The sequence below is a fragment of the Oncorhynchus mykiss genome, chromosome 26 (genome assembly GCF_013265735.2).
Source record: "Oncorhynchus mykiss isolate Arlee chromosome 26, USDA_OmykA_1.1, whole genome shotgun sequence".
Classification (NCBI taxonomy): Eukaryota; Metazoa; Chordata; class Actinopteri; order Salmoniformes; family Salmonidae; genus Oncorhynchus; species Oncorhynchus mykiss.
The window spans coordinates 17,500,342-17,526,302 of NC_048590.1; the positions used below are offsets into that span (position 1 = coordinate 17,500,342).

General features: G+C 42.9%; 1 protein-coding gene across 17 annotated transcripts in view; it reads right to left on the reverse strand.

Moving 5' to 3' along the window:
• The window catches only part of LOC110506319 (diacylglycerol kinase zeta), a 143,289-nt gene that overhangs the window by 21,416 nt on the left and 95,912 nt on the right, over window positions 1–25,961 (reverse strand). For 14 of the 17 annotated variants that reach the window (XM_036963993.1, XM_036963991.1, XM_036963989.1 and 11 more), the window contains 20 exons: window positions 25,797–25,868; window positions 21,462–21,578; window positions 20,871–20,942; window positions 19,970–20,065; window positions 19,578–19,660; window positions 19,081–19,141; window positions 18,620–18,733; window positions 17,750–17,890; window positions 17,088–17,166; window positions 16,847–16,902; window positions 16,611–16,673; window positions 16,149–16,222; window positions 15,920–16,031; window positions 15,578–15,777; window positions 12,802–12,902; window positions 8,664–8,743; window positions 7,519–7,563; window positions 5,306–5,375; window positions 2,627–2,667; window positions 1,618–1,814 (listed from right to left, as the gene is read on the reverse strand). In XM_036963993.1, coding sequence (XP_036819888.1) covers window positions 1,618–1,814; window positions 2,627–2,667; window positions 5,306–5,375; window positions 7,519–7,563; window positions 8,664–8,743; window positions 12,802–12,902; window positions 15,578–15,777; window positions 15,920–16,031; window positions 16,149–16,222; window positions 16,611–16,673; window positions 16,847–16,902; window positions 17,088–17,166; window positions 17,750–17,890; window positions 18,620–18,733; window positions 19,081–19,141; window positions 19,578–19,660; window positions 19,970–20,065; window positions 20,871–20,942; window positions 21,462–21,578; window positions 25,797–25,868 — 1,874 coding nt within the window. The remainder of the gene's footprint in view (window positions 1–1,617; window positions 1,815–2,626; window positions 2,668–5,305; window positions 5,376–7,518; window positions 7,564–8,663; window positions 8,744–12,801; window positions 12,903–15,577; window positions 15,778–15,919; window positions 16,032–16,148; window positions 16,223–16,610; window positions 16,674–16,846; window positions 16,903–17,087; window positions 17,167–17,749; window positions 17,891–18,619; window positions 18,734–19,080; window positions 19,142–19,577; window positions 19,661–19,969; window positions 20,066–20,870; window positions 20,943–21,461; window positions 21,579–25,796; window positions 25,869–25,961) is intronic. The other 3 variants (XM_036963988.1, XM_036963987.1, XM_036963981.1) reach the window with 1 other exon arrangement.

Sequence of the window (25,961 nt, forward strand, 5' to 3'; positions counted from 1 at the left end):
GTTCCAAGCATTGTAACTACTACTGCAGGACCTGAAAAAGACACCCAAAAAACCCTGTCACAGCCTGTCAAGGATCCGAAATGGCCTTTTACTAGGAATTCTATTTCAAGTCCCGGCCAGCAGCATGAGAGAACATGGCAAAAATAATGTGGCCTCTGCTTTGAAAGCATCAAAAGACAGTCTGTGGAAGACGTGCCAATAGACCACAGAGGGGAAGAGAGGGAGAGAGAGGCTACAATCCTACACGCCCTCAGATATAGTCCCACCATGTTTACTTTGGAGGGGGAACGTGTGGGCCGGGTTAGGATCTGCCTCTGCCATGTTTGAACTCCATGAACCTGTTGCCACACCTCTTCATCAAAACCGCTCCTTAAATCCCTAAATGGACCGAGGACAGGGGCCTGAGCGAAAGTTTAGCGAAGAGAGACTTCCAACTAAGGTGATGTTACTGTAGAACAGAACTCTACAGAAAATCCTTTACTGTACAATACGAAAAGCATAAAGAGCAATACAAGTTGATAAGCTAGACTGACAGGGAGATATGTAAAGGTTTTAAATGACTGACAGCTTCTGGTGTATGTTGAAAATGATTCTAGAAAATATTGATGAACGCACAGCAGGTATGAAATGACAAGCTCATCACGGCAGTTTATTCCTTCTCGTGTTCAATGGTATAACACTTTAACGCGGTGGTATTACTTGGATAACTTGGTTGACTCTTTCCGTGTGCATGGCTCGAGTCATTCACAGAGAGCTACAAAATGTGCAGGGGATTTACTGTGGAAGATTACAGAAATGTCCACACCTGGCGCACAGACGTCCTTCTTCTAAAAAGATGAACATACTAGCTAGTAGTGGAGTCGTGGAGCTGCATGCATTTTCCAAACTGTTCGCAACGTAGGGAACTCTTTTGTATTGTTCAGCCATGAGCAGACAATGGCCGGGGCTTCTCTCTTTGTTAAGTTGACGCGTGTATCGTAGCAAGGCTTACAGTAACAGTATTTCAACCCTGGATCTTCCCCCCTGCTGACACAGTCCTATGCTCTGAGGTGGAGCATTTCTAAAGGTCACTCTGAATTCAGGTGAGTATGGCCCTTCTCCTTCCTAGGGTGATTATGGAGACAGTCCAGTGGTTAGAACTCAAATGATTCATAGATTTAATGTGTGTGGGGGGGTTAATGGGCGAGCATGGCCTCTGCATTCAACCCTACCGCCTCAGTAATAATTCAGTAGGGCAAAATCAGCATGGCCTCCGTGAGGAGTGTGCAGTTTTATTGTGTTACAGCGTTCATGTCCAGACACAGATTCAGCCCACGGTTTCTCAGCCTTTATTTTTGTGTCCTGGACCTGGGGCACTCCGGTATAATTATTACTACACTATTTCAGCCTGTCAAAACAGCACCCGCCAGAAACCACTTGAAAACAGACGGGTTCACAGTAAATTACCTGGTGTGCATTCACTGTTATAACCCCCCCTTAAAGTGCATCCATAAAGCTCAACCCCCCCCCCCCCCCCCCCCCCCATCAAGCTCGTGCCTCATCCTTTATCTAGTGCTCTAAAATGATCTCCGACAGAAATTCAAATTAGAAGCTGTGAGCAGCAGCTGCTTCTCTTACCTGGGTCCCGGTGAGGGGGGAGGAGACGAGGAAGAGGACGGGAAGGCAAACTTGCTCGACGCCTCTGGGAATTCACCAGAAGAATCAACCAGATCAGGCATCCCTGGTGAGGTGCTCACCGTCTCCGTGACGACCAGCTCAGGGTCCAGGATGAAGAGCTCGTCTTGGGATATCTCGGTCACATAGTTTAGGTGTTCCTGTTATGGAGAGAGAAACCAGAACTACTTATGTACAGATCGTAATGGCCATTGAAAATGTTACTTGTTGTTTATATTTTGCTTTTGTTATAGATGTTCCATTACTCTGCATAATCCATGTATTCGGGGGTGTAAAGTACTTATGTAAAAATACTTTAAAGTACTACTTAAATAGTTTTTGGGGGTATCTGTACTTTACTTTTTATATTTTTGATTACTTTTACTCCACTATGTTCCTAAAGAAAATAATGTACTTTTTACTCCATACATTTTCTGTGAGACCCAAAAGTACTCGTTACATTTTGAATGGTTAGCAGGGTAGGACTTTTGTCCAATTCATGCACATATCAAGAGAACATCCCTGGTCATCCCTACTGCCTCTGATCTGGAAGACTCACTAAACAGAGAACATCCCTGGTCATCCCTACTGCCTCTGATCTGGAGGACTCACTAAACACACATGTACATTTGTAAATTATGTCTGAGTGTTGGAGGGGGCCCCAGTCTATCAGTAAATAAAAAATCAATTAAATGTTGCCATCTGGTTTGCTTAATATAAGAAATATCTCATTATTTATACTTTTACTTTTGATACCGAAGTATATTTGAGCAATTACATTTACTTCTGATGCTTAAGTATATTTAAAACTAAATACTTTTAGACTTTTACTCAACTAGAATGTTACTGGGTGACTCACTTTTACTTGAGTCATTTTCTATTAAAAAAGGTATCGTTACTTTTACTCAAGTATGACAATTGGATACTTTTTCCATCAGCGAATGTGTTATTCTATATAATGGCACACACTCACCTGAGCACGATCAATTCTGTAAAATCGATCTGCAGTTGTGGCTAGAAGGAAAACAAGACGGGGAAAAAAATGAAACGTATAAAAAGTACGAGGTTTATAGAGTAAACAATATGAACATTGGCGTGTGCGCATACACACACACACGCGCGCACGCACACGCACGCACGCACATGCGCACACGCACACACAGTGTTCTAATGAGGCCAGAAAGGGCTGGTAACTGTGCAGGAGCTTAATCAAAGCGTTGACCTGATTACAACCAGCTCATGTTGTTAAATGAAGGAAAAGATGGGTAACCTGCATAATGAAAACAGAACAAGTGGGAGGATAGGGACACATCATTGGCCCAGTGACTTGGGGACATTACAAGGAGAGTCAAAGGCTTCTGGTAGTGGATGTAATTCTAGATGTGACAAAATGACAAAAGATTTACTAACCATGTCATTAGGCAATGACCAGTGGGCAAACCCTACTGCAAATCAAGTAAGTTATGATAAACCCATTGCCTTTTCAAAAGACGCATTCAGTTCGCAGGGTGTTAGGGGACTGTACCGATCATCTCACACTGTCGCCTGCCAACTAGTCACAAACAGATTCACAGGAGACCAGATATCATCATATGTAAATAGAATTGTATGTGCTCTTCAAAAGAAAATCAAGCACACTCTTTAAAGACTCATGAGTATGGACAACACTGCATCTCAGGGTAAAAACTAGGACAAGGGAAGTAGCGTGTGGGGGAAACCCTCTTCACATGGTTGTGGTCTGGCGATCAAGTACTTTCTACAGATGGTCATCTCCCGCCAGTCAGCAGAAAGTCCACTAAACTAACTGTCTCACCCCTCTCCTCTCCATCCAGCCGCCAGCCCCGTACTGTTGGACTGGACCAGTAATTAAGCTTCACGCTGCCATTCTGTCTGAGGAAGTGGAAGTGAGCTCTTCCCTAGCCCAGTGGGAGCAGACTCAAAGGAGGTGTGCTCTGGAATTAAGTCGATCTGCCAGGCTTCTTCCTCTCTACTCAAAAGATACCAAGAAAAAGACCCCTCTGTCCTCCACAGACGCTGCATATTCAATTTCTGCCAGCTTCACTGGGCAGAATAACCCAACTTAAATTTAAAAATTTTAAAAACTATATGCTTAAGAATATCTAACAGACAAGTTCATGAAGTTTGCCCAGAAGATTAGATTAGTTTAATGTTTTTAAAGGCAGGTCTGTGTACTGCATGTTTCTCAGCTTCTCCTACATATCTGGGAAGGTGTTCATTCTTCATCTTTATCAGAATGTATCAAAAGTTATGATGTGGTTCCCCCCCCCGTCGTACTAATTAAATAATCAGTCATATCAGAACGCAGCTGGAATTCACTTGCTATGCCTCTAATCAAGAATTAGCCATGCTGTTTTGATGAGAGAGAGAAAACAATTATAATTTCTCCACATGAGACCTTTACAACTGTCTTTTTTTGGACTGAGCTTTAAGATCTGGGCTGTTTTATTACCAGTGAATAGAAGCTCATCTGTCCTGATTTCAATGGAGCAGCTATGGGATTTAATTAAGCTTTGAAAAGCTCGAGAACATTTTGGGCTGTAGATTCTAAATCCCTCCTTTCTCTACCAACTAGCACTAGTTAGTAAGTGAATTAACTTAGCATTCAAACAATGAACGCCTTCAGAGATCAGCTATGCTATCAGTCCAGTGTGAGGAGATGGAAGATTTTGAGTTTCACTGCTGGTGGAGTGACTGATGAGCAGCAAGAGTACATCATATATGTAAACTGTGTCATGTATAGCAATGCATAGCTATTCCTAGCAATGCACATAACATGTAATTCATTATACTGCTAAATGCATTTTTTCTCCTCATGTGGACTGTCAGTGGAATAAACGATGGCTTGATAAAACTCAAGAAAAGAGTTGGATATACGTAAAAGGGCCATGGATTCACAAGACATGCTGAATCACTGACAATTGTTACGGCACTACAGATTATTGACAGAATGATGATAAAATGTATGCTTAAGAATATCTCACAGGCAAGCATTGAAGTCTGCCCAGAAGATTCCCTTTTCTGCTATGCAACAGAGCAGAAACATTCAAAGTAAATCAGTGACAGAATTATTGAATTGATTTCTGTATCTTTGCACGAGAGCTGTTGATCTACGTTAATGTTAATGTGGAGCTCGGCTAAATTGAATTGGCAGAGCCTAATTCACACAGAAACACAGCACAGCTGCGCTCAATTATGTTCTGTAGGTTGATCTACCTAGCTTCAGTTCTTCAAAACAATAACCGAAAACAAATGTTAAAATTATCCTCAAAACCTGCGTTTTGAACATTAACTCAATCTACGCTGTGCATATTTGCTTGTAATGTAAATGTGAATCTTTATCCTGCAGAAGAAATGCATTGACGCACCAATCGTAAGGTCATAAAACAGCACTGTTCTATCATATTAAGTCTACCTTGACACAACATGAAATTCTGTGGTGAATGAACCAAGAAAACAGTGACCTGTAAGCGACGGGAGGCTCCCACTTGCAATGATCAGATTATGTCAAGCGCTCTCTCTTAAAACGCCGAAGATAGACGGGGGACTAAAAAGAGGAGGCACAAGAGGAATACTTCACTATAGAAAGTGTAAGGAATCAATAGCAGCGCTCCTTATGAGAAGTGGTACTTACAGTCCAAGAAGCACCACTTCGGCGAAAGCTTCTGTGAGGAAAGGGTCTTTGATTTAGCTCCATCATCCTCCTGAGAAAGAAATGGGACCAATGAGATTAGTTCCACAACAGCCTGCTCTATAGACTAAACATAAATGAGACTGGAAGGCCTTGACTCTGTTTTGTCCAACTTACTGGTCCATTGAAAAAAAACAGAGGACTCAAATAATAAAAACCTTTTCTGCTGGATGTAGGGCACGATTTACAGGCCCTGGGTCTTGTGTTCAATCTGGCTTTTTGAAATGAAAAGTACTTTTCTGGGCAGTGAGTTCACTGAAAGGGTCCAGCATATTAACCCCTCCCCCTACTCTTTCATATAGAGTTCCATGAGTTTAAGAGGGCAGGTGTTTTCCCTCCTCAGTCACAGAATCCTTGGTCCGAAGACCAACAATTCCTTCCTTGGTCACTGTTCTGTGCATTGGCTGAACTGTACTTAACCCAAGCTTTTCTAAAAAAGGTACCATAGTCCAGTGACCTTATGCAATGAGATACATTGACATAATCCTCTTCAGAACTTGATCTTGAAGGTAAGTGAATGTTTAGAGGGAAATGGGCTGAGGCAAGCCACAAAGGGACTTTTGTCTATTCAATGTTCAGACTTAAAGAGGCCTGTTGGAATGTGACGACAACAACAGAAGTAATTTCTAGGGCCATGCCTTGGACAGGAAAACTCCAGGCCCAAGTTACAGTTATAGGCTAAAACTAGGGCTGAGAGTTTTTCCTGATCAGTTGAACTGTGGTCAGGAAAACCGACTACTGATTTCCCATCTGAAGGTAAACTTGACCAGTCCATCTAACTTCCAAGGGGAACCGGAGGATAGCAGTGTACAGAATGTTACGACACATGCACTGAGGAACTACGCTGAAAGATCATGCTTAGCATAGAGCACAAATACTGGATACCACCTACAAGAAAAACACACACCCACACAAACAAACAAAGACAATCGTGGACACAAGGTATTCAGTCTAAGGAACACCAGACTTTTCATGGTCTCGAACAGGGAACCCAAAGCATGCAACCACCAAACGAGACCGTATCAACTAGTCCACTAACTGGTCTAGGTTGTAGTGCTCTCTTATATTTCAGCAAAAGTATTACTAACTGCAATAACATAGCCAAAGCAACCATAACTTCAGCAGTTTCTTAAACATTGGATTGCCTGCTGCGTACAAAAATCATAGGCAAACATATTCCTGATTACGATGTCTCTCATGCACACAGAAAGGGAGAGAGAGTAAACACTCACAATCACAACACATGTACAAACACATCTAAAACATGCTTCGGGGCACCGAGGAACAAGGAGAAAAACTCTTCCCAGAGGGACAAATTTGGGTTGGTTTGCATAGGGGAACAGGGCCACTACAGATAGACAAGAGGGGAAAAAGGGTCTCCCGAGTACTATTATTCAGCTATTCCCACTATGCAGACGGTTTGGCTAAGCTGTGAATAGGGATCTAAAGGAGGGCCAGGGTAGCTGGGAGGAGTGTGTGGCTATCACCGGAGACGGCCAGTCGCAGCATCTACCCACAACCTCTCGCTCTCTGGGTAAGAGCGTGTGGTGAAATCACTTTGCAAAAGTGATATTTGAATATTGATGCCACACACCATTGACGGATTGCATAGCTTGTTTGTTTTGAAGCCAACAAGGACCTACAGGACGTGAGCAGTATATTATTTTCTTGGGAGCCAAAAATAAGCAACGGAAGAGCTGATCAAAACACACAATCCCAAGTAAAACACCTAATGCAACCATGAGAAGTGTGGCTGCAGCGCTGTCTTTGTACCGTACGTGTCTGACGGTTATGCACAGGGAGGGGTTTGACAAGTGTTTTCTTCGGACTTTAAGCCTACGTAGTACGTATCACGTACTCAAACAGTGTGTTCTCATAGACAATAACATGGCGATGATAAAAGGTCTCATCCTTGTTTTTTTTAAATTAGATTATATTTGATGGTTATTGTTTGCTCCATCTGTTTGTTTCCGTCTGTGTTTGCTCCGTCTGTGAAAGTCGCTCCGGATAAGAGCGTCTGCTAAATGACTAAAATGCCCATGTAAAATGTCATCTGTGATCTGAAATGATTGTTTTTTTAATTAGGGGAATGTTTCCTTTTCAGACTTGTTCCTTTCCATGCCACAGACTCCCATGTCCTGTCTCGTTTTACCAACCTGGAGCACCAGTCGTTTGAAGGAGGGATGAATGGAGATGAAGTCCTGTGGAATAGCCCCAAAAACACTGTAATCCCGCAAATGGAGACTCTCCTTCCTGTCTAATGCCCCTACCCAAAATAAATCACCACATGCGGATAGGAAAATAAGCATCTCGTCTCGAAGCTACTATAATGACTGGTTTTGGATTGCAGAAAATGGGTTGAATGTAGTGGGAGAAGCATCCCCCCTCAATTTATGCAGTCTTGTTGTGTGCTATGAGTACTACTTTATTGTTTGGTGATCATATGTTTTTGAGAGTAACATATAATGAACGTGGATGATTACACATATTACAGAAGCAATTACCATTCTGCAACAGTATTTTAGTCATCAAGCCTCCATTAGTAGCAGATAAAACCTAAATATAATTTCAGCCTTTTCTTACGACGTGAGCTGATGAAAACAGCAACAAATGAGGGACAGCCGTTGAGGGATTGTCGTTCAAAATAACATAATAATCAAATGATTGCAAAGAGGTGGTGCCGCTAATCGCCAACAAATTTCATGCACTATTTATTTCAATGGGTTTTGAGCCAACAGGGACAGCGAGGTAGCTAGAGGGGCAAGGATGTCATTTTCTGGCAGAATCGCAGTCTCCCCCATTCACAAACAACCACACATGCAATCCTTTCCCATCCTAAAGACAGGTTTGGGCTTGTCTGTCCAGATGAGCCACCGTAGACCAGCCTGCGAGTAATTGCTCTTGACATCAGCAAGTTCCTTCCTCCTCTTCTAACCTACTCTCTTCCTTCATCTGTTGCACTCTCACAACTTCATCAGAATTATTTCCCACATCCTCTTATGGTATTAGCCCAGTCCTACCCCCTTTTGTCTTCTTCTACTCTCTGCCTGTATTGTCCACCATTACAGACATTTCTGAGTCCTCCCAGCTCCTTTGTCTTTATGTTCTCTGCCGCTCATCTCCTCATCATCTCTCCCCCCCCCCGCTTGGTCTTTCCTGTCATTCATCAGCTTTACCCCTCTCCTTTAGGGGTAAAGTTCCATCTACCTCATCAACCCAGACTCTCTCCTCTGTCCCCTTCTCGCTGCCCGCCCCCCCCCCCCCCCCCCCCCCCCCCCCTCCTCCCCCTTTCCTTTCTCACCTCTTGGAGCCTCTCGATGTGGGAGCGACATGTTTCCAGGTCACTGTCACCCGGGACAACGATAAGTCCCAGTGGGATAGCTGTGGGGAGAGATGAGAGACAACATGCTGTTAAACACTGCTGCAGGCGCCCAGGGATCGAGCCATGAAAAACCATTCTACAGCTAGGTCCACAGGTAGCTCATAGACACAAGCTACAAGAGATAGACTAACGGATTGTGTCCTTTTATCAACTCAAACCCAGAATGGTTTGGGGGAAGTTCATTTTGTTGGCAATAGATCAAAGATATTTTAGACTAGGGCTTCCTGGATGTGTTTCATAGAGTGCCACGCAAAGTCCAATGCACTTAGTGAATTCAAACCCCTTTGAAACGGCTGTCAAAGTAGGCAAACTGTGTAAACCAAATAGCAATACAAAACAATAAGAGGAAGAATTCTCTAAATTTGATATCTGCAAGAGGACAAACTGTCTGGTGACATGTTTGTGATTAATTCCCATGCCCATTGATTTGTGCTAAACTAGAGACAGGCAATTAGGGCTAAAGTACAACTGGGCAGCAGGTGAGAGAGCAGATACACTGTGTATCAGGGAGTGCATCAAAACCACATTATGTGATCATGAATGTCCGGGCTTTTCACAGGGCCTTCTTTAGCGGTAAGAACAGAAGTGAAAGACTCGTGGACTATCAGGCTGAGATTTGTGAATTGAAAAAATGGCTCTGAGCAGCAAGTTTTACAGGCGGAAAGAGGCAGATTTCTCCACCGAGGAATGTGCTGTTGCCTAGCAACCCTGGAACAGTCTGTCTCCAATTCAATTCGGCTTCTTCCTCTTCTCCCCCCCCCCTTCTGCTTTCCTCAATCTGCAACAGTGAGGTTGTCTAAGCTCTTTATAGGTGTCAGGCAACCGAGACAACTGCCTAACGTGGTAGCGGCCGCGTGCTATATTTTGGCATCAGCGACGAAAGCATAGAGTATTAACCTCAGCTATGACAGCCAACATCATTTGTACCTCAAGAGCCATGTGAAACATCGGGGGCCTAACTTCATTCAGCCAGAGAGAGTCTGAGTGTGATGTCCAGAATGAAGCTAAACTATGTGCAAATTGAATGACAGAATGATTGTTCACTTTAGCCTATCAAAAACAGCCTTGGAATTCTGCATTATGTACAAAGTACGTTATTGGACCATCGTATGACAGTTTCATATGGACATTGAATTTATTTCTAGACTCAGTTAAAGTGTACTTCAGGTTTAAAAGCATATCTTTTCTTTTAGTTGCATGTTCTGACATCTAGTGGTGGAAAACAAAGAGTAAACTACTTTCAGCATTCCGTGAACCGAATGGTATGTACTGTTAGAAAACTGTCCTGACCTCCACCAATTATGCCTGAGAATCAAAACCTACTGGGAGATTTTCCGCCCGGTATTATAATTGCTAGCCCCGTACCTCCACTCAGGAACTTCTGCGAGTTAACATTCTGTTTCACTACATGAATTCCACAGCGGTCATCGGGATGGTAATACGAGGCTATATAATTGCAAGAGTTCAGTAAGAACTGAATACATTCATCATACTTTCTTATTTCACATACTTCTTTGGAGATATCCAACAACAAGGTTGGTCCACGGCAGCTGGGTTTTGTGCCATTAGAGACAATAAAACAGCCCCAAACAGCGTCACTTGCATATCAGAGTTACATAACTTGGGGCCAGTTAATTGTTGCGGATGTGTTTGAAGAAGATTATCATATACAACTTCCTGAACAACAGCCTTCAAAAGTCTAGTCCAAACAAACGCTGCCCACTGTTTTTTTTAAGACAAACAAACAAACTTTGTTTTAAAAAGGAAAGACCTAACAAACAGTCTGAGACAGTGTCTGGAATAGTTAGGTTTGTGCATGAGGATGCGAATGTGAGAACAATTAAGAGTGGGGAGGGGGGGCGGGGGGCTCTAGCTGTGCTATGGAGGTGATTATGGAGGTGATTACCGCGTCGGCCCCTGGGCATCCATTAGAGACAGTAATGGGTAGCTACCTCATTATCGCCTCACAGTCATACTAGCCAAAGTCACATGCAGGGAGGCCCACACTGATAAACTCATAGCAATTGAGCGGCCTGACGGGGATGGGAGGAGGGTTTCAAGGTGGACGGATAGCAAAACCTGGAGCCAACACCCGCCTCCCCCCCAGGAGGAGCCAGGAAGGGAGAAAATGAAAGAGTTCCATCTCTGTGGGGTTTCTGCTAAGTACCATATAAATCAAAAGGGACTTCCTTTTCCTTTGTATTTAGCGAGGCTAGTTGATGGCGGCATCCTTAAAAGGGGCAATCAAGAGCATGGTGTGTCTTTCCAAATTAAATATATTTGTGCTAACCTACGTTTGACAGTGACAGAGTCTATGCAGTCGCTGTGTAGATTTAGAGTCCATTTCACTAACGAGAAGTGATAAACACTCTTGCTGACAGTTCACCAAGGGGCGGATTGAGACTCAGGAAATGGATGCCTTTCCTACGCACTTCTCAGTAGTTGCTATTCAGACTTACTTTATGCAGGTGCGTAAACTGGCTTTGCAGGCGTGGTTCCCTTGCGCGCGCTCAATACATTTCATTCAGCCGCTGAAAACCCTCCCACTTGCTGGCCAACAGATTTTCTCTTCGAGTTTTCCTTCAATAGGCTTTTCAGCACATCTATCTTAAGCCATCCCTTTAAATACGGTGTACCTTTAAGTTCTAATTTTGTCAGACTCACTAGAATATAAATATGTGCATATTCATCTCTGTTTCAGCAGATTATTTAGGTTTAGGAAAGTATTTATGAATCCTAAAAAACAGGATTGGAGAGCCTTTACGCATGAAAGAAAGAAAACGCTGGTTTGATTAATTCTGAACATTGCCACATTTCGTTATTTAACCCATTGTGATGTTGGAAGATTAGTGTTCATAGAATTACAATAGGGAGAATAGTGTAGGATATACCCTTGTCTATTGCCCGCACTAACTATGGAACTGTGTGATGACACAGCCAAGTATTGCGCCACGTGTCGGGTTCAAACTGTTACGGCTTGGTCTGCGATCCGCTCCATAACGATTTAATTAGCATACTTTTCTTTTTTTTACATGATCAAATGTTACTAATGATCCTCTGTAACAACCACATGACTGTGACATCGTTTACAGAGGAAGCAAATGAAAGTAAACAAAACAACGTAAATAAATGGAATGATAATGTAGGCCCTACCAACTGAAGGGAACTATTTGGCAGTTAAAATATGTGTGGTTTTCAGGTCTACTGACGGTCAATAATGATAGTGGCTAATATTTAACATGATAAATAATAGGAAATAATTAAGACACTAGCATCCCTGCACGTTAAAAGGCAGTACAATTAAAATTCTGCATAATGTCACAGCATTTCATAAACTTTACTGTGGGAAAGTTGATGTGCTTCCGTTTTCTTCCATATGACAGGCTTCACATTTGTCTCCAGCGATTATAATGTAAAATAGTTCTAAAACAAGTGTCATTTATATTTACAATTCCCTTATCCAAATGGATTACTCCTTTATCTAGCGCTCATCAATTTGTCAATTACAGTGCATGGAGAATGGTATTATTTCTAGTGGGAAAAAATGAAGTAAATGCTTTTTCCACTTGGAACCGGTGTAATTATTAGGAAATTAGATCAGAATATGCCGTATCTGTTGACACACCACTGTCACACCTTAATTCATTCAATCTCCACCCCAAACAAATAGCAGGGGAATTGCATGCTTTTCTCATGCTTAAATTCAAGGTCAGAATACACGTAGAGAGAAAAGTGCATAAAAAGGGAATCGGCCCCTAAAATGGCACAAGGACACGTGTAGTATATCTTCAACTGGCTCAGGTCCCTTACAGTGCATATGGCCAGGATTTAACACTACAAAATAAGCCTGCCATTTTGAAATTCACCTGCACGGCAATAAACACAACTAAAAGGTGTAGACTACAGAGTTCTACATCACAGAAAACAGCTCTGGCTCGCAGTAACATCCCTGCATGAAGCTGTACTCATGGGCCTGTTGCATTTCTCCTTGAACAGGCTGGTGGACACCTGAAGGATGATGGAGTTACAGTGCATTAGATAGAGATGGAATACTCACAGGCTTCTTTGAGTTTCTCCTTGTCATAATGTAGGGCCTCATAGTCGTGCATGCTAATACGGTTCACCCGGATCCTTAACCTCTCCGGGAAGGGCTGCTGGCTGAGGAAGACAACAGAAGAAGCATAGCCATTTGGGTACCATCTCGCAAAAATGTGAATTACACTGAACTAAAATATAAGCGCAACAATTTCAAAGATTTTACTGAGTTATAGTTCATATGAGGAAATCAGTCAATTGAAATAAATTCATTAGGCCCTAATCTACGGATTTCACATGAACTGAGAATACAGATATGCATCTGTTGTTCACAGATACCTTTATAAAAAAAAGGTATGGGCATGGGTCAGAAAACCAATCAGTATCTGGTGTGACCACCACTTGCCTCATGCAGTGCAACACATCTCCTTTGCATAGAGTTGATCAGACTGTAGATTGTGACCTGTAGAACGTTGTCAGACTCCTCTTCAATGGCTGTGCGAAGTTGCTGGATATTGGCGGGAAATGGAACATGCTGTCGTACACGTCGATCCACAGCATGCTCGATGGGTGACATTTGTGTTGAGTATCCAGGCCATGGAAGAACTGGGACCTTTTCAGCTTCCAAGAATTGTGCATAGACATGGGACCGTGCATTATCAGGCTGAAACATGAGGTGATGGCGGTGGATGAATGGCACGACAATGGGCCTCAGGATCTCGTCACGGTATCTCTGTGCATTCAAATGACCATCGATAAAACGCAATTGTGTTCGTTGTCCGTGGCTGATGCCTTCCCATACCATAACCCTACCGGTCACCATGGGGCACTCTGTTCACAACGTTGACATCAGCAAACCGTTCAGCCACAAGAAGCCTGATGTGGAGGTCCTGGGCTGGCGTGGTTATACGTGGTCTGCGGTGGTGAGGCCAGTTGGACTTACTGCCAAATTCTCTAAAATCACATTGGAGGAGGCTTATGGTAGAGAAATGAACATTAAATTCTCTGGCAACAGCTCTGATGGACATTCCTGCCATCAGCATGCCAAATGCATGTTCACTCAAAACTTGAGATATCTGTGGCATTGTGCTGTGTGACAAAACTGCACATTTTAGAGTGGCCTTTTATTGTCCCCAGCACAGGGTGCACCTGTGTAATGATCATGCTGTTTAATCAGCTTCTTGATATATTACACCCGGATGGATTATCTTGGCAAAGGAGAAATGCTCACTAACAGGAATATAAACAAATGTGCGCACGAATTTGTGCATAGAGTATGGCATATTTCTGGGATCTATTTCAGCTCATGAAACATGGGGCCAACAATTGACATGTTGCGTTTGTATCTTTGTTCAGTGTACATATTTGTAGGAACTCTGAGTTTCAAACAACCAAATCATAATCATTAGATTATTCCATAACCTATGCTAGATTTCAATACACCGTTATACTGTACATTATCAGTTACTTTCCATATTAATTTCTAACTTAGTAAACTATTTGGGAGTTGGAAACATCTCGGCTGAGAGATAAAAATAAATAAATATGGAAGGTATAAGTTTAATGAATGCTGTCACCCGGGAAGAGCATTAACACAAGCTGATGACAGGGGATCAACCTCCAACCACAACACTCTGACAACCTGGGCTCACATGCACAGCAGCCTGAGAGAAGTCAGAGGTGTTCAACGCTGCTTTCCCCCCTTCCGTTTGTCATCGCGATGGCTTCAAGGATGATTATATATTCATGAAAACAGTTGTGATCTGTGACGAATGTGACCTGTTCGCAGTGTGTGGGAGATTCAAAAACAATGTTGCGACTATAGCTTACCATTCTGTTCAAGGACAATAGACACCTGACAACAACACAAGTCGTATATGTTTCTTACTGCAGTATGTTGCAAAACAGTTGGCAGGACAACATCTAATGTCGGGGTATGATCTCAAACAATGTAATCAGTGTGGAAGTGAATACAGCTGGGTTGTTTGTTTGAATTCCAGACTCATTTGCATCTTATCATTTTTACTTTCTGTCCAAATGCCTGGTGTTTTGCTTCACAGAAGGTCGGGCCATTCTAACCAACTTTGCAAAAAGGAAGAACGGTATCACAAATAAGGTTTTGGACGACCATGTCTTTAATCTCAGCTAAAACAGGCTTCTGTAAACACAATCATTGAATTAGTCCCCCCCCCCCCGCCAACATTTCAATCCTGTAGACGGAGGACTCATAATTCCCCGCAAGTCAACACATTGTCGCGAGACTCACATCAGAATCAGCGAAGTATGAAATTAGCAAAAAACATTACAACAGGTTTGACAAAAGGTAACGCAATTACCATGAAAATAAATAGGGCGGTTCATTCTGATAATACATGTGATTTTCAGCCTGTAGACAGACAGACTGATAAGACGAAGACTACTGATGGAGAGAAAAGGAAGATGGTAGCAAAGCCATGTTGACTTTGATGAATGTTTTTTGTGTGTGTTTGTTTGTTTCCCCTCGTCGGCTTAGATTATTTTACATTCACAAGTCTTTGTCAGCGCTTCAGCCACACTTGCAAATGAATCCCACAGGCTAGCGTCGAGGACACCTGCGTGCCACACCCGCATGCCACTTAAAAATCACACAGCAAGAAATTGAAGAGCGACCTTCGGCTCGGTCGAGGACACTTGTGGAATGCATTACAATAACTTCCAACTCCACAAGCACCGTTATGACAACAGAGGCAACCTGCCGACAGCACAAAAGACTAAACAAAGTACACTATCAAAAGTGGAACCTGGACTGTATTACTCACTCATTGAGCAGCGGAATAGATGTCCTCCTCTTGGCCTTCTGCACCATGTTCGCTTGGTTCCTCAGGGAGATACGGATGGTGGAGGGGGCTAGCTTGCAAGGCTCCCCATCTACCTGCATGGGGATGGACTTGTAGGTGGTGAGGGTCACCTCTCTGCACTGGTTCAGCCGCTCACCGTGACCTCCGACCTGCAGCGTGGCCTACAGCACCAGGGAGGACGAGACGATCATCCATCAGAGCAAGGTCACGACTAGGACAAAAAGAAACTGACTCATCCATTTCATTAAATCTACTAACTTATGTTTCTAACACACAGACAAATTCAAGTTGATAGGTGAATACCAGAGAGGTCATGGTGAAGCCGATAACTTCAATGCAGCCATCGTCGTGCCGTTGTGGCTCAAAGTCATGGTGCTCGCTTGGGTTGCCCCATGGCATGGTACCAGCACAGTATCTAGTACACACATACACACATGGTTAGGTGCCTAACTTAGCCTACAGCCTCCATTACGACAGTGACAAGATTGTAACATGTCATATATAACACGTTTCCCCCATTGAGGCTGCTAACCTGGGAATGTTGAGGAACACCAGGCACTGCAGCTTCAGATCCTGAACCTTTGAGGTGAGGTCGGTGCCGTCGCACTATCGAGAGGAGACCGACAGACAGACAGACAGACAGGCGTCTCCATTACTGTACACATACGCACTCAGATCATTCCCGGAAGAGCTCTCACATGGCCTTATAAAATGTACCCTTTGAAAGGTGCCACATTCTGACTGACTGACTGACAGTGAAGAACACATCTGTCAGTCTAATGAGATGTGATCCTTACAACCTACCTTATATACAAGCTCAGAATGGAGCCTCGGCTCTCAAACTGGGGTCAATTTTATTTCTGCACTAACTACTTTTACTATGAAGGGTGAAATTCCTGTTAACGGATTTAGATTTGAACTTGAACCCGTTGTGGAATGACGTCACACAATCTGAGCTGCAGCCAAGGTCCGTGTAATGGTCAGTTGAACTCACCACGACCTTGATGTGTTTGGCTAGGTCTTTGGAGCTGCCCATGAGGAAGTCCGAGAAGGCCGTCTGGTTAGAAAGAGCAACAGAGAATCAAGCTTGTAGATTATCAATAGAAAACATTGACACAACTAAAGCTATGGCCACAAATACAACAATTACTATCACTACAAAATGGTAAAAGTGATGATAATGGTGAGAAAATAGGATTTCTCCTGTTTAGAAAACACAACTGTACCCACCCCTGCATAGAACATCTTGTTCCGAAAGCGGCTGTTGAATTTCTCCGGGTTGGCCTCTGAGGAGCGTTGGTTATAGAAGGCATGATAGGTTGTGAGTAATTATGGCACAATGATTTGGCATACAGTAGATACACACAGCATCATTTGCTACTGTCGATGTGAGCCGTCTATGGATAGCACAGATTTATCCCCAACAATGGCATTACATGGGTAGTCAACGTTAAGAGATCGGAAATACAACCTCGAGACTCGTGGAATTCTAGTGTCACGTGTGCGTCGAAGCCGAGGCTGAAGTAGTTGTTGAAGACGTCGAGGGGGAGCTGCGGAAAAAGAAAAACCCGTACAAAGAAATGTGTTAATCCCAGACGCGATATCACCAATACATCCGAAATCACAATGTCAAATGTTGACATTTCAACACTAAACCGGAGTATACTGCTGAGCCCAACTCCATCCTCAGTCCTACGGTCTTCAGTCACCACAGACTACCCTCACTGCCGTAAATAAAAAAATATATAACAATACATCATGTTTGAGGTCGTAGAGCAACATTGTGCTTCTAGTTGATAAACTCTCTCAACTTTTAGAACTAACTAACCATTAAATAATGGAAAGGTCACTGAGGTATGTTGGTGTGTGGCCAGCCATGACCCTATTCACAATAAACAAATGATGTTGTGACATTGTACAGAGGTTAGTTCTCTGGGGCTCGATGAACTCATCACAGTCAAGACCTGATTTACGCTGTAATTACAAACACACCAGTAACACACCAGGTAAAAAGAGCTAGCACTAAGTTCAAATTTGATCCATCCTCATTCCCTGCATCACGCATCCACACCATCAAATGTTGACAGTCCATGTCAGCAGTACAGGATCTTGGACGAGAGGGGGTTTGTTCACCTTGTCAGTCTGCTGCTCATCCCTCTCCTCTGCAACAGCATCCTGGTTGGGCTCCACTATTAGATTCCACCGGTCGAGCTGGACGACGTTCCCATCCTCTACATGAGACAGGATCTTAGACACCGGTTCATCTGTGTAACCCTGGAGAGGGGAGGAATAGAGAAGGAAAACACCAAGAGCATTAAACACAGTTCATTGTAGAAAGCAGCTCGTTCCTCCTGAGGGATATAAATTCTTCAAGACATTTTTCAAGAAAATAATAAGCGGCTATAGTCATGATTCTGGTGCCCTCTACAGAGTTAACTGTGCACCTGCATTGTTCAACGACTATGGAAAAGCACAGCTTTGAGGGGTATACACCGAGTGTACAAAATATTAGGAACACCTGCTCTTTCCATTGACCAGGTGAATCCAGGTGAAAGCTGTGCTCCCTTATTGGTGTCACTTGTTAAATCCAATACAAAATCAGTGGAGACGAAGGGGAGGAGTCCGGGTTAATGAAGGATTTTTAAGCCTCGAGACAATTGAGACATGGGTTGTGTATGTGTGCCATTCAGAGGGCACATATAGACAGGTTTGAGTGCGTCAAGAACTGCAACGCTGCTGTTTTTTTATTTTATAACGCTCAACAGTTTCCGGTGTGTATCAAGAATGGTTCACCGCCCAAAGGACATCCAGCCAACTTGACACAACTGTGGGAAGCATTGAGGTGAACATGGGCCAGCATCCCTGTGGAACACCTCGTAGAGTCCATGCCCTGAGGTAATTGAGGTTGTTCTGAGGGTAAAAAGAGAGGGGGGGCTGCTAACTCAATATTTAAAAAAGTGTTCCTCCGTGTATATGTTGTCCAGATATGGTTGAGATACTCACACCCCCCCAGTTGAGGGTCCTGGCCAGGTCGTTGCCTGTCCCCAGAGGCAGGATGGCTACTGCAGGCTGGGGGTTCAGTTGGAGCTGGTCCAGAGCAGACAGGATCCAACCCACCTACACACACACCATACAACAGACATATTATCAAAAACATCATGTGATGTGCCCTTCAACAACATGCCAAACATTGCTATTGTCCTTGCTTAAGGAATACATGTTTGAACAGCTTAACAAACTGCACCTGCAGCATAGTGTGTGTTGCTGTTCAATCACTTAGATAACCATCAAAGTTCAGGGCTTAGATCACTAAGATGGGGTCAAATGCCTTTAAGGGAAAACACCAGACACTGTGTGCTGTTATTTGACTGATCACAAAGTAAAGTTTGCGGCTAAAATAGTTCAGGAATGTCTGTGTATTGCTTAAAAAGATTGCTGTTGGCATTGCTGTTGTTTCTACTCACCGTGCCATCCCCTCCGCATGCCAGTATCCTCAGGTTATGCACCTTACGGTACATTTCTAACCTTGGAGAGACAGAGCAAGAGACAAAATCAACTTCTAGCTTTCTGTCACAGTCAGTCCACAGTATCAAGCCTGTTAATGAAGGTCTCCCACACTCAGTTAAAATCGGCAGCATTCACAGTGAAGGGGAGTCCTATACAGCAAATGGCTCCTGGGCAGACAGAATAATACCATAGTGTATCCATAGGAAGAGCAAAAAAGAATATCAAAATAATACTTGGAATTAGAACGACTTCTTTTGGAGAGATATATATATATATACACACACATACATATATTAGATCTAATGAGAAGGAGCTCTGCGCCAGTGAGCACAGAGTAATGGAAGAGCTCCAAGACCTATACGTAATGATGATGAGATTTATTTTTAAGGGCCAGAGTCAGTAACAATTCGGCACTTAGTACAAAGTTTGCACCTGCTATTTTTGAGAAACTTACCCATCCTTGGGTCCTCCCAGACTCAGGTCAAATACTTGGCGAGGGTTCAGGTACCACATGAACGACTGGATAATCTTGGCTCCCTGAAAATGAGTAGGAGTACAATTACTACCAGTTCCTCATCATCATCATCATCATCATCATCATCATCATCATCATCATCATAATAAAGAAGTATTTGATTAACTGACTAGTATATTATTGAGTGATCCAGACAAATGCGTGAGGTATGAGAGGTATGACTGGACTTCTGAAAGACTCTTTAAGACACAGACAGTGTTTCATCTCACAGACGGCTTACAGACCAGTCGGGGATTACACCTGTGACTGGTGTTGGCCTCGGCCCACTGGGCCTGCACTGACAGCTCCAGCACAGACAACACGTCTCTCACCTGATTCCCCCCACTCTTTGGGTTGACAAACACCAACAGCGGCTTCATGAGCTGAGAGGGAATGGGTCTAACTATGAAGGGCTTCCAGCGCGCCTCCTGCACAAAGAGGAAGGGAGAGGGGCAGAGGAAATAAAGGGATGGATTTAGAGAGGTGAAAGATGAGAGACTGATTGTACAGTGTTGGTTTCCTAAGGGGAGAACTGCTTTTACTGATGTTTTGTTATAAACTATCGCGTCAGACTCGTGTAACATTATGCCAAATTAACTCACTAAAATGAAAATGGCATAGAGCTGACGCTGCGTGGATACTTCCTACTCTCTACGAGACATAGTATAGCCAAAGAGTATACAGTTGTCTAAGACTGTGCACAGTTGAATTGATCAATACAGTCTCCATAACTGTGGTTTCTGGGGTGATCTGGGGAGTTGGGGTGGGATGGTACCTGGGACTGGCTCCGTCTGAAGCGCTTTAGAGCGCCTTGTCTTTGGAGGGCTGGCTAACCGACGCAAGGCCAGACAAGAGAGAGAATTATTTCTGTACATGCACTTGTCATGTAAATGCATTCAAGCCATGGTATTCGACACTGGATGTCGCCAGGAAGGATGTATTGACAAGCACATCCTGGCTGGGTTGTGTCAGCAGTGATTTGATAAGGGTCAAGACTGTCTACATCGATAATACCTCGTCATTAGTTTGACATTGCCCTTTTCGCTACCATTTCATAAGTATGTACTTCAAGTATAATATTTCAACGTAAAACCAATTGAACAGTTCACAACAGATGCGGTATAAAGGGAAATGATGCCCCTCAGGCTAATCAGCAAAGGACGTTTCAGTTACGTACGTCTCCTCACATTACAAACGGTAGGAAATGCCATTTGTAATGGATGATGAACTCACCTCTACTCCCTTTTTGCTGGACTTGCGCTTAAACGAGGTCCGTTTTTTCTTTTTGCTCGACTTTAGTGAGGTCTAAAAGAATAACACATGAGGATTAACTGTCACGCTGGTATTCCATTTATATAAGGAACAGCATTTGATCAACTGTAAATAATACACTGTAATCTATCTGAACTGTTGACTGCTCAAACTAACGGATGACTGCCACCCTCTGTTGGCTTCGCAGTGCAATGGCACCACAAAGTATTTGGGGAAGCATACCATTGCACGTTGTAAACTCGCATGGTGGCAGTGAATATCTGAATACTTGGAAGTGTATTGTGTGACGGTGTATTTTGTGACTGTCGGGGCGGCAGGTAGTGTAGTGGTTAGAGTGTTGGTTCAAAAAGGTTGCTGGTTCAAATACCCGGGCCAACAAGGTGAACAATCTCTGACCTTGAGCAAGGCACGTAACTTTAATTTGCTCCGGAGGCACCAACCTACTACGGCCAACACTGTAAAACAACATTTCACTGTACCTATCCAGTGCATGTGACAATATACATCTATTTAAAAAAAACTAACATTTTATTCATAAAAAAAAAAAATTACCTGAGGTCTGCGAACCCGGAGGATCCAAGTAGGGGGTACGATGACAGAGGCATGAGCACCCAGGGAGCAGGACTCCTCGATCTGCTGCAGCATGAAGCAGGACACCTTGTTGTGATACTAGAGTAGGGAGAGGGACAGAGGAAAAGACGGCAGCAGTGAGCACAACACACACCAACACACATCATTCATTTAAAACACTCAACACAGACCCTCACACAACTGTCTCACATAAACATACATACAACCTTTACAGAGGGTGAATACACCAGTGATCACACACATCCATATTCATTGGAAGTGTTGTCATTCAACACAGACACAACACAGACACTCATACAAATGTCTCAATTAAGCATAAAGCATACAGACACACGTCATCATCATCCATGCAGATGAGCCTCGTGATTTACATGTATTCCCTGAAAACAGTATATACAGTTGAAGTCGGAAGTTTACATATACCTTAGCCAAATACATTTAAACTCAGATTTTCACAATTCCTGACATTTAATCCTAGTAACAATGCCCTGTCTTTGGTCAGTTAGGATCACCACTTTATTTTAAGAATGTGAAATGTCAGAATAATAGTAGAGAGAATTATTTATTTCAGCTTTTATTTCTTTCATCAAATTCCCAGTGGGTGAGAGGTTTACATACACGCAATTAGTATTTGGTAGTGTAACGGATGTGAAACACTAGCTTAGTTAGCGGTGGTTTGCGCTAAATAGCATTTCAATCGGTGACGTCACTTGCTCTGAGACCTTGAAGTAGTAGTTCCCCTTGCAAGGGCAGCGGCTTTTGTGGAGCGATGGCTAACGATGCTTCGTGGGTGACTTATGTTGATGTGTGAAGAGGGTCCCTGGTTCGCTCCCAGGTATGGGCGAGGGGACGGTCTAAAGTTATACTGTTACATTAGCATTGCCTTTAAATTGCTTAACTTGGGTCAAACGTGTCGGGTAGCCTTCCACAAGCTTCCCACAATAAGTTGGTTGAATTTTGGCCCATTCCTCCTGACAGAGCTGGTGTAACTGAGTCAGGTTTGTAAGGCCTCCTTGTTCGCACACGTTTTTTCAGTTCCGCCCGCAAAGTTTCTATAGGAATGAGGTACGGGCTTTGTGATGGCCACTCCCATACGGACTTTGTTGTCCTTAAGCCTTTTTGCCACAACTTTAGAAGTATGCTTGGGTCATTGTCCATTTGGAAGACTCATTTGCGACCAAGCTTTAACTGACTGATGTCTTGAGATGTCGCTTCAATATATCCACATACATTTCCTGCCTCATGATGCCATCTATTTTGTGAAGTGCACCAGTCCCTCCTGCAGCAAAGCACCCCCACAACATGATGCTGCCACCCCCGTGCTTCACAATGTTCTTTGGCTTGCAAGCCTCCCCCTTTCTCCTCCAAACATAATGATGGTCATTATGGTCAAACAGTTCTATTTTTGTTTCATCAGACCAGAGGACATTTCTCCAAAAAGTACAATCTTTGTCGCCATGTGCAGTTGCAAACCGTAGTCTGGCTTTTTTATGGCGGTTTTGGAGCAGTGGCTTCTTCCTTGCTGAGCGGCCTTTCGGGTTATCTCGATATAGGACTCGTTTTACTATGGATATACAGTGCCTTGCGAAAGTATTCGGCCCCCTTGAACTTTGCGACCTTTTGCCACATTTCAGGCTTCAAACATAAAGATATAAAACTGTATTTTTTTGTGAAGAATCAACAACAAGTGGGACACAATCATGAAGTGGAACGACATTTATTGGATATTTCAAACTTTTTTAACAAATCAAAAACTGAAAAATTGGGCGTGCAAAATTATTCAGCCCCTTTACTTTCAGTGCAGCAAACTCTCTCCAGAAGTTCAGTGAGGATCTCTGAATGATCCAATGTTGACCTAAATGACTAATGATGATAAATACAATCCACCTGTGTGTAATCAAGTCTCCGTATAAATGCACCTGCACTGTGATAGTCTCAGAGGTCCGTTAAAAGCGCAGAGAGCATCATGAAGAACAAGGAACACACCAGGCAGGTGTGAGATACTGTTGTGAAGAAGTTTAAAGCCGGGTTTGGATACAAAAAGATTTCCCAAGCTTTAAACATCCCAAGGAGCACTGTGCAAGCAATAATATTGAAATGGAAGGAGTATCAGACCACTGCAAATCTACCAAGACCTGGCCGTCCCTCTAAACTTTCAGCTCATACAAGGAGAAGACTGATCAGAGATGCAGCCAAGAGGCCCATGATCACTCTGGATGAACTGCAGAGATCTACAGCTGAGGTGGGAGACTCTGTCCATAGGACAACAATCAGTCGTATATTGCACAAATCTGGCCTTTATGGAAGAGTGGCAAGAAGAAAGCCATTTCTTAAAGATATCCATAAAAAGTGTTGTTTAAAGTTTGCCACAAGCCACCTGGGAGACACACCAAACATGTGGAATAAGGTGCTCTGGTCAGATGAAACCAAAATTTAACTTTTTGGCAACAATGCAAAACGTTATGTTTGGCGTAAAAGCAACACAGCTGAACATACCATCCCCACTGTCAAACATGGTGGGGGCAGCATCATGGTTTGGGCCTGCTTTTCTTCAGCAGGGACAGGGAAGATGGTTAAAATTGATGGGAAGATGGATGGAGCCAAATACAGGACCATTCTGGAAGAAAACCTGATGGAGTCTGCGAAAGACCTGAGACTGGGACGGAGATTTGTCTTCCAACAAGACAATGATCCAAAACATAAAGCAAAATCTACAATGGAATGGTTAAAAAATAAACATATCCAGGTGTTAGAATGGCCAAGTCAAAGTCCAGACCTGAATCCAATCGAGAATCTGTGGAAAGAACTGAAAACTGCTGTTCACAAATGCTCTCCATCCAACCTCACTGAGCTCGAGCTGTTTTGCAAGGAGGAATGGGAAAAAATGTCAGTCTCTCGATGTGCAAAACTGATAGAGACATACCCCAAGCGACTTACAGCTGTAATCGCAGCAAAAGGTGGCGCTACAAAGTATTAACTTAAGGGGGCTGAATAATTTTGCACGCCCAATTTTTCAGTTTTTGATTTGTTAAAAAAGTTTGAAATATCCAATAAATGTCGTTCCACTTCATGATTGTGTCCCACTTGTTGTTGATTCTTCACAAAAAAATACAGTTTTATATCATTATGTTTGAAGCCTGAAATGTGGCAAAAGGTCGCAAAGTTCAAGGGGGCCGAATACTTTCGCAATTCTCTGTAGATACTTTTGTACCGGTTTCCTCCAGCATCTTCACAAGGTCCTTTGCTGTTGTTCTGATTTGCACCAAAGTACATTCATCTCTAGGAGACAGAACTAGGAGACAGTCTCCTTCCTGAGCGGTATGACGGCTGCGTGGACCCATGGTGTTTATACTTGCTTACTATTGTTTGTACAGATGAACGTGGTACCTTCAGGCATTTGGAAATTGCTCCCAAGGATGAACCAAACTTGTGGAGGTCTAAAATTTTTCTGAGGTCTTGGCTGATTTCTTTTGATTTTCCCATGATGTAAAGTAAATAGGCACTGAGTTTGAAGGTAGGCCTTGAAATACATTCACAGGTACACATCCAATTGACTCAAATGATGTAAATTATCTTATAAGAAGCTTCTAAAGCCATGGCATGATGTTCTGAAATTTTCCAAGCTGTTTAAAGGCAAAGTCAACTTAGTGTATTTAAACTTCTGACCCACTGGAATTGTGATACAGTGAATTATAAGTGAAATAATCTGTCTGTAAACAATTGATGGAAAAATTGCTTTTGTCATGCACAAATTAGATGTCCCAACAGACTTGCCAAAATTATAGTTTGTTAACAAGAAATTTGTGGAGTTGTTGAAAAACTAGTTTTAATGACTCCAACCTAAGTGTATATAAACTTCCGACTTCAACTGTATATTAACAGTGTTGCACTTTTCATGTAGCCTAATTTTGGCCAGCTAATATTAGTAGTAGATTTTAAATCGGTATCTCAGTTATAGACTGAATTTACAATAGACCAATTTACAAACATAACATCAATCATATATAAATATCAAATAGAGCCCACAGTGGATGTGTCATAATACCCATAAAACCTAGCGGTCAAACAGGGAAATGGTCCCAATCATTTTCCCACCAGTCATTTTTCCCGTAGGGGATTTTAGAAACACTTAAAATAAGGGCTGTGTTTCATATAGGCTTACCCTGGCGTGAAGTTTGGATAAACATGCAAATCTCTCTCAGACAAGGTGACATTGCTGTAGAATTATGTAGCTGCGACAATACTGGTCAAATTAAGATCCTACATCTGTACAGTACAATCAACCTTCCAACTTACTGCCTGTTTACACCATGAACAGCTGATGGCCACAATCTCTTTGCTATGAAAGGCAAACTTCTGCTGGAAACCCTGGAGAGAAATTAAATCAGATATAAGATGTAACGTACCCTCAAGAAAAACTTGTTTCATCAGATTGTTGAATTAATTGATATTATAACCATG